The sequence below is a fragment of the Rhinichthys klamathensis genome, unplaced genomic scaffold (genome assembly GCF_029890125.1).
Source record: "Rhinichthys klamathensis goyatoka isolate OS25496 unplaced genomic scaffold, OSU_Roscu_1.1 h1tg000137l_1, whole genome shotgun sequence".
In the NCBI taxonomy this organism is placed as follows: domain Eukaryota; kingdom Metazoa; phylum Chordata; class Actinopteri; order Cypriniformes; family Leuciscidae; genus Rhinichthys; species Rhinichthys klamathensis.
In genome coordinates this window covers 544050-565851 of record NW_026606672.1, presented here as the reverse complement: position 1 = coordinate 565851, position 21802 = coordinate 544050, and the positions used below count along the sequence as shown (strand labels likewise).

Genomic DNA, 21802 nt, shown 5'->3' with positions numbered 1-21802 from the left:
TTGTGATCTTAAAAAGTACCAGAAATTCTCTCTTTTCTATTAATATTAAATGAACTCACTCTGTAAAGAAAGCCAAGAGTTTCCAGTTTGACGTTAAATTCACACAGGCGTGCAGTCCCAATATACATATATTTTAGACCAAATGATATTATTTTCCTGTTAAAAGCACGCTGTAATTTCATTAAGTAAATCAGGGAAAATGTTATAATGGAAAATTCTTTTTTAAATACCTTTGGAACATAAAAAATGATGGAGGGGATAAATTAATTTGATTTAATCTTTCAAAATCTATGCTCAAAAGTTATTGTGATCATGTTCATAGAAACAGCAGTAAAGAGAAGGCACAATTCGGTATAAAGAAAACAAAACTTCTGATAAATACTGTCATTCATTTCGGCAGATGGATGCCTCTATACTGTCGCTGCACATAAGAAAGTTCTTAATGATTGAACGCTAATATGGCCACTGTAGATGTTTAGAGGCTGTGTCAATCTGTTGATGCCCCGCTGATGCTCTCTGTATCCCGATGAGCAAAACTTCTAGGGAAGATGCCGATTTTTCCAGCAATGTGCCCTTCTAGCCACTCCTCATTCACTGCAAAATGGAGAGAGGAAAAAAAGAAAAAGACTTTTATTACCCCAACACTGGTGTGCAAAACAAATTAAAATTCTCTAATAATAAAGAAAAGACACCCCTGTGTTTACATACCTTCACTGAGGATGTCAATTGTGTCGCCTTCACTGAATTCCAAATCCTCTGGGCCTTGTGCATTGTAGTCATATAGTGCCACCATCTGATAAAGAATGGTCCTGTTGGCCAGAGGGTCCTCGTTCTTGGGACGAAAAAAGTTGTACAATGCTAAATTGGTGTAACATTCATTTGTAATAGAACAAAGTTTAAGGTAATGGAATGGTGAGGAAATGTTTTCCTAATAAACAATTAAACCATTCATAGGTTCATTTCCTAAAATAGTGTAAACACTATTTGGTGCTATCAAAATCTGCTCTGTTTAAACATACAGACACTAGCTCAACCATTTGTGTGAATTTTTGGGTGACACAATATGACCAATTGCAGACAGCGGTGAGCATGGGGAACCTTTTAGAAAACAATTCCATTTGGTGACAGTAATAGTGCAAAAATTGCACACAATTAATCTCCTTTAACAGGCTGTATTGAGAGCTGTCAATCAAAAAATGGTCATTCGTAAGGTTACCTGACACCAGATTTGGGCACGTCCTGATTCAGCCACACCCTCTAAGCTATCCAGTCCATCGTCACCATTTAGTGGCGTTAGTACTCTGGTGCCATGCCTTCTGTGTCTGTGAGAGGAAGAATAATATTATGCGTTAAGGATGGTGTGGGGGTTTTTCAATGAAAGAAAGTTCTAACATACTTTAATGCTGTGAATTTGTGGCAACAAAAAGCAGGTCAGCCAGACTGCAGGTTTGCAATATTACCTGAGGCGAATATTCGTCACAGGCTGTCCTAATTTCTGTGCGATTTTCTCTTGCAGATCCCGGAAAGGAGTTTCTAAAGGGACTCTCAGAGCCATGGTGCATGTATAGTGCACCTTGACTACGACGGATCCAGAGTCCTGGGGTGAAGTTTGGGCCTGAAAAATGGGTGTCACATCTGAGGTTACAGAGATACATCTGATCTGAATCAGATTTTTGCTTTTAATTGATCATAAGTTTCAGCCAAGCGATTAAAGTTATAATACAAGAACATGAAAATGATAGAAAAAGGAAAGTTTTTCTTTCCTCCCCCACCTCTCAGAGTTCCCTTTTTCCATTACAAAATTCTATCATGTGCACAAGAAATTCAAATACAAGTTTTGTTATAAGGTAATCGGGTTTTCTCTACCAGGCAGTGGCCTTAAATAGTCTCCTCTTCAAATTTTCAGCGTTCTTTTGCTCCCTTGGGTGTATTTCTGACTGAATCAGGCCAAATCAAAGGCCTGCTGCCTCAACACTCCACTCCACTTCTTGTCTGAGTCACAAACCTCATTCAAAAGATCTCATCTCACACAAAAGATCAACCATGACGGCCACTGCATTAATCATGCTCTGCTTCTATTTCCATCTACAGTACATGATACTGTCAGAAATGCTGGCTTTCAGGCTTGACAAATTGAACAAGGAGATACAATGAATTTGCAGAAGTATATAAGATATAAGCACTGAGGTACTAACCAAATATTCAGGATTAGGGGGCACCAAATGTTAAAGTATGGAAAACCCATGTTTATAGACCACAAATCTGTTCATTTTTAATGAATGTAAATCATTTAAATTAGCTTCTAATTATTGGTGGAAAATTAGAAAAATAATTCCTGGCAAAAACTGATTATGTGGTTGAAATAAAACGTTGGAGTTACTGTATTTACTAAAGGGATCGCTGTTTTGTCCTGCTAAAAGGGGAGCATTCTTTCATCTTTTTCAAGTGTGTTTTATTACTCACCTGCTGCGTAGGGATGCGGGTGGAGTTGCCGGTCGGTGGAGGAGATGCGTGGGTATCACAGGCACAGGAGGGGTGCAACTCTACAGAAGAGAGGATGAAACTTGCATTCTCCCGAATACTGGTACAATCATTTTATTTATTTTTAGGACAGTTGAAGAAGAGACAGGAAATGATAACTTTATTATTTTATCACAACCTTTTTCTAGAAAATTATATTTTCTTTATTTTGTATAATGATATATATTTTATAATAATTCTATAATAATAAAAACAACTTTAGTTATTAACAAACAGTTTCAGTTTTAATGTGTTTGCTTTATCAGAAAACATATTTTCTGTACCTAGTGAACGTTGAGATGGACATTGCGGTCGATTTGGGGGTTTTAGGGCTGGTGGATGTGGGATGCCATTGGCGAGTTCCTTCCAAGTAATATGCAGAGAAAAGCACTCAGTATGTTACTGCCTATAACAACTTTAATTCAGATATTGTACATCAGAGGCTGAAGAACAAGGTCACTGCTCCTACAGTATGCAAAACACATCACATATCTGGGAGAAGAGGCTATAAACTTTTAAATCATTTCTATTTTCATGAATGCTACTTTCCTTTAGAACGATACTGAAAGTGACAAAGAGGATGAGGCAAAGCAAAGTCTTTGCCAAATTGTAGAGTGTGTAAACACATTTTTAACTAGAATTAAACAGCTGTCTGCATTCATAAAATTCAGCATTTTACAGCAAGCTCGACATATCTACGAGAAAGGCTGGATGAGCCCGGGCAAATAACAGAACCCTAAAACACAAAAAGAGGTCATACGAGGAGGTTAAAAAAGTAGAACACTTACAATTCGCTTGAATTTACCCTTGTTTTTCTTGCCCATCGGTTCAAGCAGGAAATTGGGAACCAGACCTCTCTGACATTTAAAAGTAAAAAAAAAAAAAAAAAAGAAATAGGCCAGGTGTTATTCTATATTTTGTTATCACATTTTAAATCACATTTGATGTTGCCACTCAAACAGCTTTTGTGAATGTCAGAAACATAATTAGAAAGCAATAATATCCGCTTGTTAAGTCTGACCCGTTTTCAGGTGACCATGTGCTGTAATACTACTGAAAAAATTATCCTAACCTTTACTTCTATATAGAAATCTCTGATGATTCAACTCTGATCATTCATTTATTAATCGTTAAAATATAGGTGTCCAGGATGTCGTGAGCCCGGAGATTGTAGTGTAGTCCACCATTTTAAACAGTTTTAAAACGCTTTGCTTAAATATGATATGAATAAATAGTGATTATAAATGGGTGTTGCGATAAGATTCCCAACTTAAACAAGTAAGCTTGGACCTGGAAACAGCCTTATGCAGATTGTCATAATACAGGACAAACATTCAATGTGCCTCCATATCAATCTAAATCCTCAGTAATCATCCTTCACATCTAGAATGAAAGAGTATCCCACCTTTCCATCATAAATGACTACTGCCAGCCCGTCCTTGTCGTCATCACTATACACAAACACTTCTGCTCCAGCAGGCACTGTTAGCTCCCCTGCCCCTTTTGCCACATAAGCACTCTTCATTACCATGTAACGAGAGTCCCTATGCAGGAATTATACATCATATATTATCTCAATGTATTAAGCTGGTCTTGTAACGGTCTTTAATATGTTCTGAATATTGAATACTTACTGGCCGTCGACTACCTTTGGCTCATAGTACCCTGGTTTCTGCAGGAACATACATAATCAGTGGAGTTTAGTTTAGAAACAAAAAGACAGTGAAAATAGCAGGACAAAATGTTGAGGTTGTAGAATCACAGGTGGTAACTTTACCTGTGGTCTGAGAGGATCAAAGCCCCTGAAGTCATCGTTTGGAATCAAAGAAGTGATGACCTGAGAGAAGAAGAGTTTCGTTTCAGTGAACATTTGTCAAATTTATTGTATAGTGCTTTTAGTGCAGAATTATAGTGCTTATGATTACAGTCATTTTTTTTTAATCAATTGAGCAGGGGAGACCTGCAGATGCATTCTTTTTTTGGGCAGCTTTTAAGTTCTTACATGTATATATTTCTATATTTTTAACAGATTTTCAACTGTTCTCAGCCAGAGGGCTGGCAACCACTAGGGGGCCTCAGCAAACTTCTAAATTAAAATTATTTGAAATAAAGACAAAACAAGCATTAAAATAATCTGGGGCGGAAAAACAAGATATTTCTTATTTTAATTCACCTCCTCGTTATTTTTTTTTTTATTTTTTTTTAAGAAATATAAGTGTGGCTTCTAGATCTGGAAATGTTTCAGAAAAAATAAAATGTTGTTAATAAAATCATTCAAAAAACTCATTGCATTTTTATGCATTCTCTGAATATACAATGTGTTTTTGTTACGCCAAGTTCCAAAAATATTTTATCAGGTAGAAATTGAGGGTGAAAAATATTTGTAAAAATCCTCATCCTTCCTCCTCATCCATCCAGTAAATCATAAACAACTGGAAAAGTCGTGTTTTTGAATAATGTTGTGGACAATTGGTGGAGCTGGAGTCAAAAAGGCTGAGACCCACTGACTTCTAGAGCGTGCAACTTGAAACATTAACCGTTTGCCTTTTGCATACATGTCATTACAATTTATTTGTCTGTAATATTTGATATTTCCGTTTTTTAAATGTTGTGTACTTTACTATTATTGGATTAGTGAAGTGTATCGTATAGTTAATTTCCAAACAGTTATTAAAGCTGCAGTACAGTGTGAAGATGTGAGTCACCTTTGCTTCACCCAAGAAGTCCCTCGGTTTAAGCTGATCTACTTCCTGTTTCCTGGGACGGAACACTTCACCCTCGGGCACCAGGAGAGGCTCTAAAACCTCTCTCCTCTGGGAATATATTGGACAGAAACATTACATTACGTTTAGTGGAGTGTTGTTCTCTGAAAACAGACTTCAGAGATCATTACAAACCACTGTGTCCAGTGATACATTATCAGTAAAGGGGCAATAAAAAGGTAGTGGTGGATGTCTTGCACTATGAAAAAGCTTTTCAGCCTTCTCTTTGCATTTTCTTAATATAAGTATCACATAGATCTTACAGAAATGGCCTCTAGAGCTGTGTCTATTAGGTTGCTTCGGCCCGCTCCTCTCTCCTGTGAGGCCGCCTGTAAAATGTCCCTGGCTTTGTCCCATTGTTGCAGTCTAGAGTGAATGGCTGCTGCATTATAAAGGACCTAGAAGTGAACAAACCCACACAAGTTGTACGCACTCTGCATTATATCATATCAACAGGACATCAAAAGATTACACACTACTGTTCAAAATTTGGGGTCAGTAAGGATATTTTTAAACACTTTTCTTCAGCAAGGATGAATTAAATTCATCAAAAGACACTAGAGACATAATGTTACAAAAGATTTTTATTTCAAACAAATGCTGTCCTTTTGAACTTTCAATTTAAAGAATCTTAATATATATATATATATATATATATATATATATATATATATATATATATATATATATATAAAAACGGTTGAGCTACTTAATATATAGCTCAAAACGGTTGAGCTACTTAATATATATACTTAATATATATATATATATATATATATATATATATTAAGTAGCTCAACCGTTTTTAACAGTGATAATGAGAAATGTTCCTTGAGCACCAGATCAGCATATTAGAATGATTACTGAAGGATCATGTGACACTGAAGACTGGAGTAATGCCATCACTGGAATAAAATACATTAAAATATATTTAAATATAAGTTATTTTAAATTGTAATAATGTTTCAAAATATTGCTGATTTTATTTTGATAAAAACTTTTGAATGGTAGTTTGTATACACATATATCCATAAAGTAAGATCTTTTTTTTTACTACACTCAAAATAAGTAAGCCTTTTTTCAAGATTTACGCATGTCAATTAATAGTAAAATTCCATCAAATTGAATTGAATAATCCTTACATACTAGTCATATTATGAATTAAGTAAAACAAAAAAATAGTGCTTAAAACATTTTGTATAAATCTCAAACTTAAATTGAAATATATTTTCATTTTTATTATGAATACGAATTACATCAACTAAATGGTTTATTCACTTGTTTCATTAAGACTGTTTCCATTTAAAAAAATTATTAAGCTGTAGTTTTTTTATAGTGAGAAAAAAAGTTCATAATATGAATAATATGTAAAGATCATTCAGTTCAATTTGATGGAATTTTAAATCTTGAAAAAAGGCTTAAAGGCTCTAAAGATGAACAAGTGGTACACATTTTAAATGTGGTGGTGGTCACACATTGCCTCTATGAAACTCTTCTGTTTTTCAACCAATATGCAATTGAGGAACAGAAAGGTTGCTTCATCTGTTCAGGCTATCCTGAGGAATTCTGGATGTCTTATCTTTTTTCAGCCTGGCATTTGACATTGCATAACTATGGAGCTTTTTCACTCAGCCCTCAAAGAGGCCTTGTGATAGCTATCTGTCCAGGTGAACTCCACCAAAGTTCATGTTTAATGGCAGAGTTGACATAAGGCAAGACAGAAAATGTCAACAATTTCCCCGAATTGAAATGCTACCAAATAAAACATGCACACTAAATCCAGACAATCATACTTTTATAGATTTTATGTCTTACTTTTTACCCCACAATCAGACAGAAATGTGCTTGTTTTCTGACCTGCCAGCTGTACATTTTATAGCGAAGACCCAGCTGTTTGTAGTCAATGACAGGGTTTTCCCTCATGTATTTCTGAGCCCATATACAATCAGACAATGCCTCCTCCAGTCTGGCATTAGAAAAGGTGACATAGATAAAGAAAAATGAGAGAAAGACAATGAGAAATGGAGAGAGCAAGAGAACAAAGAGGCAGTGTCAGATGAAAGTGAATCAACTGTCCAGAACATCAGCTTTAAACAAAAGAGGTCAATGTTTGTGTTGCATCACGCTGTGGATTCCCAGACAGACTGGTCTACTCATTCATAGAGATCTACAGTATGAAAACAGAATATTTCTCACTTGTTTGCCATCATATGAACAGCAGACCTCTGAAAAAATCCCACAGCAAGACAGCAATCCTTTGCGATTGCCTGGTCGAGAGCCTAAAATGTATCATATGACATTGTATAAGACATCTCAAAATATCCACCTTTTTATCTAACTAAAACATAACAATCATGCCCTTTACCGTTCGTATTTCCTCATTATATCTTTTTGCTGATGTTAACTATTATTAACTAATTATATATTAATATATAAATATTAACTAATAGGTTTTTAAACAGGGGTCTGGGGACCCCCAGGGGGGCGCAAGCAAGTACAAGGGTCAAAGGAGCTGAAGAAAACTGTGAAAAAATGTAAAAATAAATAAATAATAAAAAATAAGATTGAACTAATTAAATAAATAAATTTGATAAAGAAAATATAAAGTAATAAAATATATCAAAATATCTATTTTATTTATTTTTATATGATAATTATAATGACATATACAACACCTAACTGTACTGTATAGTGAGTAGAACAAAAAAGTAATAAAAACTAAATATTTTCCAAATAATATTTTACACATTTATATTATTAATTTTCACAGTATCAATTGGGTCTTTATACATAAAAATACATAGCTTTTATACAGTACATCCTTAATATATTTTAGGATGAGGGTCCCTTGCACAAGGATAATTATATTTGGGGATCAGTGGGGATCTAAAAGACTGAAAACCCCTGAACTAAAGCTATAGCAAATGCTATTTAAGACAACTGTAATGGAGTATCATTACTGATATCCTACATTTCTATCATTTCTTATGTTTAAGTACCAAGATTGTGGTTGTACCTTGATGGCCAAATCCACTTGACCCAAGGCGATGTGTGTCGACGCGACCACAAACATAGTGCGACAGTTGTGTTCAGTGATCTGGTTGAGTTTAGTGAGAGCGCCCTGCCAGTCCCGGCTGTCTATTGCCTGTACGGCCTCATCCCACAGCCTGATCAACTCTATGTACAGCATGGCCCTCTAGAACAAAAAGAATAGGATCAAATGTTATTTTTTATATCGCTATATTAATTAAAATAGGCATTAATGGATTAATAGTACCAAGCTTTACTGAGAAAACAGGAACAAAAATAATCTGACAGCTGCCTACAAGTAGGCCTACAGGTGAGACTAAACAGGTTGTTTTAAGACAATAAAATCATAAAAGCAAAACCCAATACTAGTACAATGGCCGATACTTACCACTGCAAAGAAACCAACAAGAGATAAGTCTGGAACTTGAATCGTTTTCTAGAAGTGATCGATGATAAATAAGAGTGCTGCTCCTGAACAGCTGTAAGCCAGAACTCATAGTTGACTCACAAGGAAGTGATATTTGTAGTGTGACACACAGTTGTGGTTCCCGCCCTCTTTCCATGCCATCAGGAAGTCCTGCATTCCAAAAAGTGAGAGAGAGAGAGAGAGAGAGAGAGAGAGAGAGAGAGAGAGAGAGAGAGAGAGAGAGAGAGAGAGAGAGAGAGAGAGAGAGAGAGAGAGAGAGAGACTTGTTGAGCAGCAGGTAGGGCACATACACAATGGTTCAATTAAACAATGAGCTGTTGAGTAAGTCAAGGAAATAGAAAGACACTGTGCACACTAACACACTTATCTTCAGAACCACATTAAAGTTGGTCTGGCCAAGAGTTACACTACCAGAAATCAGAAAGGTTTTTTTTATCTATAGGGAAGCAGTCAAGAAAAAGACTGGAGGGAGGAAATTTTCTATATTACCTTTTTTTTTTCACAGCAAGTTTACTGTTTTAGATTTTCCACCAAACACACGAGGCCTTAAGGTTATAATTACATTTATTTCCACAGTATCTTCAGAAATAAATAAATAAAATAAACATTTGCTTTCTAAACGGAGACACATTATGTGGATGAATTGGGGACGCATTATGTGGTTTTGAGTTTATTATTTTCACATATTAATTTAAGATAGCCTGAGATACATGTGAAATATCTAGGAATGTGCAAATCTACTTTCATTTAACCTCCAGTGTTATCTGCATGTGTAAATGGCGCTATAACCGATATTTTTGTAAATAATCCATCAAGGGCTCCTCCAACGCTCTGTATTTAAAACAACATCTGCAATCATCTTAAATAAGGTGCAGTCCTCGCTTAATGGTTAAAGAGTCAGACTTGTAACCCGAAGGTTGCCGGTTCGATTCTCAATACCGGCAGGGAAAATGTAGAAAAAGAACTGTGCTTTCTTCCACCCTCAATACCCATGACTGAGGTGCCCTTCAGCAAGGCTCCTAACCCCTAATCTCTACCCAGGCGCCGCAGCAAAATGGCTGCCCACGGTTTGCAGTGTGTGTGTCTTCACTACTCACTGCTCCTAATGTAGGCCTATGCAGGGGCGTAGCAGCCATTATACAAGTGGGGGGGACAAAATGGTGTGGTGATGTGACCCAAAGGTCAGTCCTTCCAGAAAAATGCGGAGTTTTTTTGTGATTGTTGCGGGCAAAAATCCTTGATTATGCGGCGATGGAATATGCAGGATATTTGCAATTTTATGTGATGAAATTGCGGGAACTTGCAAAAACTGCGGTTTGATGAAAAAGAGAAAAACTGTTCTCACTACTACTACCTTAATGTTAAGAGTCATTTCTTATTACTTCCTATGATAAGCAAACATACTACATCACAGAAAGTGCTGGAATATTTCATCTAGTTTTATTTTTTGTTTTATAAACTTACAAAACATTGATGAGTCAAACAAGTTCTGTAGCTTTACAAAAGGAATATGCTACAACTTCTGTAAAAATGAATAAATAAAATATGAAAAAAATGTTTCCTGTTTTACAGCTTTTCAATGATGTTCATGTCGCGTAATTACATCACTTCATAATGTTCCCATGGCAACAGGGGTAAATGGCTGCTCTTGTGTGAAGTAAACGCAACATTTTTCAATTTTCTGCTAAGATATGTGACTTTTTTTGCAACAAAAATGCGGGGATTATGAAATCATGCAAGCCCCACATATTTTGCGTGGAAATCGTCAATTTATGCGACAAAAGTGCGGCGTATTTGAAAAAATGCCCCCGCATAAATATGCAGACTTTGGCTGATTATGCATTGAATCATGCGATCGCATAATCGCGTTTTTCTGGAGGGACTGAAAGGTGATGTTCATAATAATAAATTCTAGATGGAATAGCAATTGGCATTTTACAGCACCCTAGTGCCAATTTTGGGAACATGCCATGATAGCTTAACAACCTATTTTTGTGAAATCATACTCGAAATAAAAAAAATACTGCAGGACTTGGGACTTTCAGACCACTGTGGACATCTATACTTTATTTTTTATGAAATAATGATATTTTATGATATTTATTATATTTCAGTTAAACTACACTTGAACAACTTGTATCTTACTTAACAGTTGGACCAAAAAAAAGTGTTCAATGAGTAGGCTATACAGATTACATCTAGCCTACAGTAATTTTATACAACAGACATTTTATAAAAATATATCAATAAAACCTAATCAATGTATTCGGTATTGGACATCAATTTAACATTGACATTAGATGTTGAATTTACATTGAATTTTGGTCACCCGACGTCGCAACCAAAATTTAACCAAATATCAACGTCTTTTGACGTGTGCCTGCTGGGAATAATCTGTTATGTCTCATTTAACAGACTATAGACGCTTTTATCCAAAGCAACAAGTAGGAGAGCATTTACACACACTCGGCACAATCCGGCGCGACGTGACGAGGTCCATACGGGTTCTGTTGTCTTACACGTCTTACTGCGTTACAGTAGGTTAAATCATAACAAGGAAACTTTACGTGTGATTCATGTCATCGCGTCGCGACATACTGTAACACATTATACTTACAGTGTGTGTTTGAAAAAAAATAATGTAATCGTCCTCTGCTTTTTTTCTGGGGTGCATTAGACGGCCAAACAGGAAAGCGACTAAACGAACACGAAAATTCGCAAGAGCAACAAGAGATTTGAAGCTCATGGCAGACGCGCCCAATAGATGCTTCGCACTGTGATTGGCTGAATGTTAGCTCACTCAAGTCTAAGTAAAAAATCAGAGAACACAGGCGGAAATATTGGCGCTGGGTCAAAAAAAAATGCGGGGGACAGAATCACCTGTTTCTAAAAGTGCGGGGGACGTGTCCCCCCCGTCCCCCCCGGTTGCTACGCCCCTGGGCCTATGTGATGCAGAGGACAAATTCCGAGTCACAAATACACTATAGTGTATTGAGCTGTTCAGTTTGTAGTCCTAAAATACAGAAGACAATTAGTTGTACATAGCCTATGTCTAAAAAGTTACTTTTTACAAGTCCCCACCTATACAACCAATGCCCTGTCCCAAATGGAACCCTAAGCACTCGCGGTATTCCTCTGAGTCCGCACTTTCGCGACGTAACGCCGCTTTGAATGTCGGGAAGAAGTCTGCTGTGGAGTCCGCATCAGCGTGGGCTCGGCAAAAGTGCGCATCAAGGGCGCAAATCGACCGCAGAGGGGGCGCTCGCGAGCACCCTTCTGAGATCTAAAAATGACAAATGGGACACGCTGCGGTCTCACGGACTTAACGGACACGCGCACGTGGCAGCCATTGTAAGTCCACAAGACCGAAAGTGCACATGAAGTGTGCCATTTGGGACAGGGCCCAAGAATAGCTTCCAGGTTTGGACTAACTGATGTAATGATTGAGCAGTTCGATCCACTATGGGCCACATTTACAATTTACATTTTTTCCATAACAGGTATTGAAAATTTAGATTTTTTTAAAATTGTGAATTAGGGCTGTAACAGTTAGCAATAAGTTTGGTATTTTCTTGGATAACATAATTTAGAGTTTGTTAATAATATCTTGCTGTTATTTGGATTTTTTTATACATTAGTGCGCATGTTCTTGTGTAACCATTGAAACGTATTAAAGACAGGAAATCCCTTAAATTGATTTCACTTATGGACTCCACAAGATGTATTTATTTATTTATTTATTTATTTGTCCTTCTAAATAGCTCCTGTTTTTAAACCTTTTAAAATAATAATAATATTAAATATTAATAATAGTCTAATCCGCTCCTTTTGACCATATTTGACCGTAACTTATTTAAATGCATGAAGACTTTTACTTTGAAATCGTTCCTGACTTTTACTCTGACTAAAACTATGATTGTGTAAATTATTGTTAAACTGCGAAATTGCTCGGTTTATTGCTAAGACAACCTTTAACTTGATAACAGTGTAAATCATGTACTTTTATTCCAACAGAGATAGGCGACTGTCTGTAACATAACACGAAAGTCACATGACAGCTGATGTGATCACATGACAATCAATACTAGGCTGTGAAGAATTCTTTAAAGTCGCCTGGATTTCTGACTTGATCTATGGGGTCTTTGTGAGAATGGCTGCACGGTGGCTTTTCCTTGGATTCATGTTGCTGATCCTCGGTGGAAAGGCTGAGACACGTTTATCTGTGGCAAGTTCTGATCTGCAGTTAGTTGTATGTATTTTGAAATTGTATTGTTACTGATAGGCTAGCTGGTCCAGTTGTTTTCATACAGGTCATAGACCATTCTTTGATCTGTTATTATTCCTTACTGTTCTTTGGAATTTTCTTTCTTTTAAGGACAAGCTCAATAATGAGGTCATCCCATCTCACAGAGACCTTGCTGCTGATTTCAAGGAAATGTATTTTAAACAGATTTTAGACCACTTCAATTACAACAGCTTTGGCAATGGCACATATGATCAGCGTTACCTTATTACAGGTACAGTAATCTGACACACTTTCATACTATTAGTCTTAACTGTATCTTTTTTAATTATATTCATACTGAGTGCAGTGTGTGTTTATTCTAGATCAGTACTGGAAGAAAGCCTATGGACCCATTTTTTTCTACACTGGCAATGAGGGGGACATATGGGAGTTTGCACTGAATTCAGGCTTCATCACAGAGCTGGCAGCAGTGCAGGGAGCCCTCGTGATATTTGCTGAGCACGTAAGTTTTCCTGTTCAATCATATGACCATGGAGGAAGTTAGACATTAGAAAAGTGTAGATGTCCACTTTATGCAGTCAAACAATCTACACTACTGGTCAGAAGTGTGAAATAATTCAGATTAAGATGTTTTTGAAAGAAGTCCTGTATGCTCACAGAGACTGCATTTATATATATCAAAAATACAGTTAAAAAAAAAAAACATTTATTGTGAAATATTATTACAATTTCAAATGATAAGTTTTATATTTTAATATATTTTAAAATGTAATTTATTCTTCTGACGGCTAAGGTGAATTTTTCAGCCGCCATGACTTCATTATGTCAGTGTTATATGATCCTTCAGAAATCATTGCTGATTTGGTGCTAAATTATTAGCAATTATTATCTGTGCTCAATTTTGTAGTAACCATGATAAAAAGAAATTCAGGATTCTTTGATGAAAAGAAAGTTCAATGAACAGCATTTATTTGAAACATGAATCTTTTGTAAAATTATAAATGTCTTTGCTGTCACTTTTGATCAAAATAATGTGTCCTAGCTGTATTAATTAAAATAAAAAATTATTTAAAAAAAATCTTACCACAAACCTTTGAATGGTAGTGTATCATGGTTTCCACAAAAAAAACCCACAACTGTTTTCAACTGATGATAATAATAATAGTTTCTTAAGCACCTTATCACCATACTAGAACGATTTCCGAAGGATCATGTGGCACTGAAGACTGGAGTAACGGCTGCTGAAAAGTAATGTTCAGCTTTGCCATCACAGGAATAAATTAATGTATAAAATGTATGAAGTTATTTAAAATTGTATATAAAACATTTTTACACAACATTGCTGTTTTCACTGTGTTTTTGAGTGTATGCCTGTCCATTAATGTTTACCTTTGATTTAAACACTAGAGATATTATGGAAAATCTCTTCCGTTTGGGAAGGATTCATTTAATATCCCTGAGGTGGGGCTGTTGACAGTGGAGCAGGCCCTGGCTGACTATGCGGTCATGATCACAGAGCTAAAGAAGGAACTGGGAGCTCAGACATGTCCCGTCATCGTCTTTGGTGGAAGGTGGGGGGGCCTCAGTTAGCTTTATATTTACCCATCATCCCCTGACACACACACACATAGATAGATAGATAAATATCCATATCCCAACTGGCTACATAATATTTCATTATTAAATTTTATTAAAAATCATCATAACTAATAGTAATTTTATATAATGCAATAATAATTGCTAGTAATAACATTTAGATATTAGTTGCTATGTTATTTTTATCATCCTTATTATTATCATCCGTCTGTTTTTATGTCAGCTATGGAGGAATGTTGAGCGTGTACATGAGAATCAGGTACCCGGATATTGTTGCTGGTGCGTTAGCCGCTAGCGCTCCCATCCTGTCCACCGCAGGTCTTGGAGACTCTACACAGTTTTTCCAGGATGTCACTGCTGTAAGTTCATATTAAATTCCTTTCAGGCACTTTAGCTTTAAAACATGCCTTTAAAACTATAAAACAATTTCTAAATAAAAGAGGATTTGATTTTGTATTGGAGTAATATTGATGTGTTCTGTTTGCTTGTTCAGGATTTCCAGAAGATTAACCCTGCCTGCAGAGATGCGGTGAAAGGAGCTTTCCAGAAGCTAAACACTTTGGCACAACAGAAAGGTATCCGTAGCCCTTCACTCAGGATGCTTAACCATTACACCCTGCGTTTGTTTCATTCTCTTGCTCTTTGTTCATACTCCATAGACTACAGCCGTATCCAATCTGCTTTCTCGCTGTGTAAAACTCCGTCCACCCCAAAGGACATTAATCAGCTGAACGAACTCTTACGCAACGCCTTCACCATGTTGGCCATGTTGGATTATCCCTACAGCACTCATTTCATGGGCAGCATGCCAGCCTTCCCTGTGAAGGTACTGGACTTATCACTAGCGTGAATTTTGCAAACTCCGTCAGTCACCAAATGGGAAGGGGATAGCATGAAAAATAAAAGCGTGCCACTGCAAGGCTTTAATGCAGAAAGCAAAAGCTAATGGTGTTAAACAAATGTTTCCCTGATGCCTAGAGCAAATTAAACCATTCCACCCCATCTGGTTCCATTTAAAATGGCTTATTAGTGCAGTTCCTGCAGTTGGACACACTGATGTGTCTTAAAGATAAAGTTCAGTAGTACTTTTTACTTTGACAGGTGGCGTGTGAAACCATGCTGAATGGCACTGATCTTATGTTGGCACTCAGAGATACTGTTGGTAAATGACTGCAGCTTTGCACAGATTTTGATTATATATATATATATATATATATTGTTGTTGTTGTTGTAATCCCTCTGGTCCTGACAAGGCTCTGCTTTCATTTTGTTCCTACCCCCACAGGCATTGTGTATAATTCCACTGGACTGCTCACATGTTATGACCTGTACAGTCTCTATGTGGAGTGTGCCGACCCCACCGGCTGTGGCCTTGGCTTTAACAGCTATGCGTGGGACTACCAGGTACCTAGATGAGTTCTCACTAAACCCTGAATACTAGTTTTTGGTACTTGCTGAAGGTTCACTGTAATATTAGAGCCTCGATCAATGATTAGAGAATATCATAAACGTAATTTCACATGTTTATGCTACAAATTTTCTCACAAGTCTTAAGGAAAACATTTATTTTGAGACTATAGAGTGCCTGCAGGTATGACACAATTTTGTAGGGCAACCTGGAAGTTAGCATCACCCTGGTTCCCTTGCTAAAAAGCCAATAGGATTTTTTATTTCTTTGGCTTTTGGATTACTGCATAACACAAACAAGTTTATGATTCTTACATGTTTTGTTCATCAAGATAATATTCACAAATTAATTTTGAAGTATAAACAATCCCCAGATGTAGAAAGCTAAAGTTCGACTATAAACAAACGTCACATGACTTTGTCAACACCACTAAGCTATCGCCAGTGCTTTATTTTTGGGGTGGCAGTGGCTCAGTGGTTCACAAACCGGAAGGTTGGTGGTTCAATCCCCGGTTCCACCTGACCAAGTGTCGAGATGTCCATGAGATGTCCATGAGCAAGACACCTAACCCCAGCTGTTCCAGACGAGCTGGATGGCGCCTTGCATGGCTGACACCGCCGTCGGTGTATGAATGAGTGTGTGAATGGGTGAATGTGAGGCAATATGTAAAGCGCTTTGGTGGCCATTGGGTCTGTAAAAGCGCTATATAAAATGCAGTCCATTCACCATTTACCATTCAATCTTTATTTACACGCTGCGATGACGTTTAATGCTCCACACAACCCTTTTTCCTTTAGTCCTTTTTCAAGACATTTAAAACCTTAAAAATATCTTAAAAATAGAGTGGTGGGTATTATTGATATACTTTGTCATAGAATAAAACATGAAAATATATTGTGTTTATAACCACAGACCACATTTCCGGCATTTAAACGCATTCAAAAAACCCATTGACTTCAGGACAAAGGAACTGGAAGTTCAAAATGCTAACTCATTTCCAGCTTTTAGGACTCATTTTTACAGCACTCTATTCAGTCCAAATACTTGCCTCTATGATTTTTAAAAAAACTTTTTAAAGATCTTTTTTTTTTTAAAATAAAGTTTGCAGTTCTCTCTGATGTATTGGGTTTCTTTGGAATATTCACTTGTAATCGTATATAACAATGTCTTTATATAAAAATGTTTTTTAGGCCTGCACTGAGATTGAGATGTGCTATGAGAGTAACAATGTGACAGACATGTTCCCAGCGATCACATTCACCGAGCAGCAGAGGGAACAGTACTGCTCAAAGAGATGGGGGGTGCTGCCACGGCCAGGGTGGCTCAAGACCCAGTTCTGGGGACAAAGTAAGCTAGAACTACCAAACTGTGGATAAGTGTGTTTTTCTTTAAAAAAAAAAAAAACCTCATGATTATGCATCAGGATACACTTTGCTATCCTTTTAATATTCGTTGATGTTTGCAGTGAACTGGGAGCTAACTGTTCCATCCATTTGAATTATCTCTTCTAGATCTCTCCACTGCAAGCAATATTATATTTTCCAATGGGGATCTTGATCCTTGGGCAAATGGAGGGGTGAGTTTTACTTTTAAGACTTTGTAAATGTATTATTTAAATATAAAGGTGCACCGTTTTTTTTTTTTTTTCTATTAAAAATGATCAGAATACTTAATTTCAGTAATTCCCTTGTTACACTGAGTGCACTTTTAATTCTTTGTTCTGTTTACAAGTAAATGGTATTTTGTTGCTCTTCTCTAAAACATTTAATGGAATTATTTTCACCTGTAGATCAGGAAGACACTCAGCCCATCACTGATTGCAATCAACATACCAGAGGGAGCTCATCATCTGGATTTAAGGTGCGAGTTAAACTGAAGCTATTTTCAGACTGCAGGCAAATTGGATTGTGTTTTTTTTTTGTTGTTTTTTTTTTATCAGATCTTTTCAGGCAGAATGTCTATACTGTTAATTGCAAGTAATCAACTGATATTTGTGTGTCCAGACATAACCAACCTATCTGCACGGGTTACTTTGGTAATGACTTAGGCGTACACACGTATGTGATAAGGCTTTCGAAACGGATGCAGGAAAAATGGAGGTCCATCATCTCGCTCTCCAAATAAGCGCCCTTTTTAGTGACTGTGCAGAACCCAAAGATTTCAGCCATGTCTACAGCACGGAACATCACAATATATACCAGTCTCCTTCCTCGCACATGAAAAACTCAGTGACGGAGGAGAATGGTATATATTGTAATGTACCGGCCAAAATCTTTGGACATCACCGTTTGAATACTTCCGGCATTTCCGTCACCGGTTTTGACGTTATCATAAGAGTGATGCAAAAGACCATTTGAAATCTGATTTGAGCAGCCAGAGCATCCCGACTGAGACGCATCTGTTGAAAATCTGATTGGAATCGCAATTAACTACCTCCAAATGTGGTCTGAAACAGATTAACAAATTTTTTATTTTTTTTCCAGACTTTGGACATCTGGATATGCAACAAAAACCTGACCATGCTCCCTACTTATTTATTTTATTTTTTTTCCCAGGGAGTCCAACCCTGCTGATCCCGAGTCTGTGATTGTGGCTCGTAAGAAGGAGTCTGAAATCATTGCTCAATGGGTGAAGGCAGCAAGGAAAAAAACATCATGAGTTATGTAATTTACAATTTATTTCAACATTTGTGAACTTGTAAAATATGGAATAAATCCATTTATTTTCCACAAATGGACATTAAAAAGATGTATTAGAAATATTAAATCCAGAAATATTAATTTGTCAATAAAAAAAACATTTTCATTATATACAAGCTCACTCTTGTCTAAAATCATCCTTTACAAATTGCCAGATTGAGTTGTGGTAATTCAAAGGAATATGTACAGCTGTACCACATTATTATTGCCCGTTTTAGCATATTCTTTGAAATTCATGGCACGTCTTTGGTGAATGAATGATTCAGAACTAGGTTGATTTGTCAATATCCATGAGGCAGATGATAATTTAAGACATTTGCACAACAATTGAGAGTGAGGCATGAAAAGCCCTTCATTTTAATCTGAGATACACAAGCAAGCTGTCTTCAATTTCTCTCACAATGAGAGAGAAAAAAATACCCAGAAATGGTATACAGATAGCAAGTTAATTTATCGCTTACACACTGTATTATAAATAATCACAAGTATTTATTCACAAAAAAAGAATCATAAATAGCTTCACAACAGAAATGAGATGATTAAAATAGATTGATTTCTCATAAAAACTTGATTCTCTGGATTGAAAATAGTCATTTGTCATCGTTGCTCTGTATGTAAAGGCACACGCGGAACAGAACACCACAGCACGACGTTGAGAAACCAGTCAATGTTCAGCCCTTGATGAACAGCTGTAATGTATATACTACCTAAACAAACCTCTGGATAATATTACTGTAAGATTCGGCACAGTGAGACGTAATGTTCAACCAGCTTTTCAAATACAATGACATAATACATTTGTGATCTGTGTAAACAACAGGTCTATTCTTTGATGGTCAAAAAGTTGGTAGCCCTGCATGTTATCAGTAACCTTAAGACATCCTGTACATTCTATTCCATTTAAACTCAGGCCACAAACTGATCAGCAGAGAAGAATGAATAACTTAAACATTCCATTTGTCTTCCTGCATAAAAACATTTGGAATTTTGAAGATTCTACAAAAAACAACCCCAAAAAACAAAATCCAATTGTTCACATTTCACAAAATATTCTACCAATACGGTATGTTAAAAGTTCATCATACATGTGAAAATACTACAGACACATTCTTATCTGATGTAGGTCCCGCGAAAGAGTGAGATAACGACATGTGCCATAATATATTATAGACCCTTATTTATTTTTTTGGAAAAACACAACATTGTGCTTGATTAATGCTCCATTAAAAGACTTAACCACAAAAAAAGGGACAAAACTGAATAAAAATCTAATAACAATAATAATGGTTCATATGACCACCTGCTAGCGAGTTATAACATCAAAAGGAGATTTTTAATATATAAAATGATAAACCTTCTAATTAACACCAAACATGTACATCCACATAAATGGCAATAAAATCCTTCACAGCAAGAATGGGGTTTTAGGCTCAAAACAAAAGAGAAATATTCAAATTGATGAATAACACAGATGTTAAAAAATGCTATCTGATAACTCTACACTTTACAATAAGGTTTAATTTGTTAGCATTAGTTAACTACATTAGTAAGCAAGAACTAACAATGTACAATACTTCTACAGCATTTACTGATCTTAATGTTAATATTAACTAGTGCTGTCAAACGATTAAAATATTTAATTGCGATTAATCGCATTGGCCCTCATTTATCATTCTTGCGTAGAAACGGGCGTATATGTTGGCGTAAGATTATGCTTACACTCCTCTCACCGCCTGATTTATGAAGCTGTGCGTAGCTTTGAAATCCAGGTGTACGCAATACCTGCCCTTGATAAATCCCGCGGCTGAAAACGATCGTCATTAGAATAACACGCCCCTATATATTCAAGTCTCCGCTTCCCCCACGCCCTCATTTTACACCATGGACACACGGAAGACGGCACAGAAGAGAAACTTCTCTGACGTGGAGCCGAAATGTCTCATCACAATGCAATATTTTACAGCACGTCTTTTGAATTAGCATTCAATTTCGAATCACGTTACATGTATTGGGGTGTACAATAGTGATGATGATGATGTGATGTGGAGTACCATTCATTCACATTAATAATTGCATGACAATTTGTAATATTCTTCTTATTATTAGTATGATTTGTATTATTAATGACGCTTATTGTTATTTAGAACAAGAATGTCATTATTATTATTTGTATTATTATTATTTAAAAGAAGAAGAATGTATTTTTTATTATTTTGTCAGTCTGAATTAATTTTTGGTCATTGAAAGCCTTTCGTTACCGAACCCAGTCCGTGCGCACCTGCCGGGCCTAACCCTGAAACGTCAGGGTAAAGCGCACAGGCTCGCAACTGAAGGAATAGGCCTACATATGCTTACAAATCAAATGCGTTGGTAAAGTCACACAAATTAAACATTGAAGTCCATGTTGCACAAAAATAAACACTGAAGTTTATAATTACTATGTTGTTGTTTTTTTGTTTTACAGTGGGTCATAATATATAATATCTTTTAGTTTGTCAGTGCGTTTTGTGGTGTTAGGAATTGTTTTTCTGCGCATTTCCGCACTAACTCAAAACGTGCGTACACCACCTCCTGAGCTGGCGTAGGATTTGAGCGTGCCGTACGCCAACGTCCATATTGATAAATCTCAAAGTCACCGTGGTTTTGGGTGTACGCTGGAAATTTGGTGTACACACTTATGATAAATGAGGGCCATTGTGTGTGCTTGGCCATCAAGTGGTGTTTCAGACTGGGCGTGCTGCGATGATGATAGCTCAGTTCACAACGACAAAACACACAGATCACTTTGGTCTTGTCAATGGAACCATTTGGCAACTTTTTAAAAGTAAACTTTCCATTCAGAATCTTATTGGCATCCATTTCGGCGTCTCGCGCTCGTCATCCACTCAAAACGTAACGTTAACCTACTATTTGGCCAGCTCGCAAGCCCAAACAAGTGTGTGCGGCGTGCCTGTTGTTTAGTTTCCGGTCTAGCTAGATCTGCTTGCGCTTTGGTCGACGAAGCAACAAAACGTCCTCGCCGCGTCCTGTTGCAAAAGCATGTGAAAAAAACTGCAAAGTTTGCTAGGCCAAAAAGACAAAAAAAATTACGCCGTTAATAACGCGTTTAACTGA

General features: G+C 36.6%; 2 protein-coding genes across 2 annotated transcripts; one reads left to right on the top strand and one right to left on the bottom strand.

Annotated features, from left to right (window-relative positions):
• Positions 1–254: 254 nt before the first annotated feature.
• On the bottom strand, positions 255–8805 carry noxa1 (NADPH oxidase activator 1). The gene is made up of 16 exons (XM_056257377.1): positions 8701–8805; positions 8299–8478; positions 7479–7561; positions 7140–7248; positions 5546–5680; positions 5226–5333; positions 4298–4357; positions 4155–4192; positions 3926–4064; positions 3309–3377; positions 2805–2883; positions 2464–2543; positions 1461–1615; positions 1217–1322; positions 709–832; positions 255–594 (listed from the first exon to the last, which is right to left on the bottom strand). The coding sequence occupies exons 2-16, from the start codon at positions 8470–8472 to the stop codon at positions 488–490; spliced, it is 1566 nt and encodes a 521-aa protein (XP_056113352.1). The 5' UTR covers positions 8473–8478; positions 8701–8805; the 3' UTR covers positions 255–487.
• A 3890-nt stretch (positions 8806–12695) lies between these two features.
• Positions 12696–18737, top strand: dpp7 (dipeptidyl-peptidase 7). Its single transcript, XM_056257376.1, has 13 exons — positions 12696–12957; positions 13087–13256; positions 13348–13487; positions 14393–14556; positions 14805–14940; positions 15075–15156; positions 15241–15407; positions 15683–15743; positions 15867–15985; positions 17180–17336; positions 17501–17565; positions 17779–17849; positions 18545–18737. The coding sequence occupies exons 1-13, from the start codon at positions 12890–12892 to the stop codon at positions 18645–18647; spliced, it is 1503 nt and encodes a 500-aa protein (XP_056113351.1). The 5' UTR covers positions 12696–12889; the 3' UTR covers positions 18648–18737.
• Positions 18738–21802: the final 3065 nt, after the last annotated feature.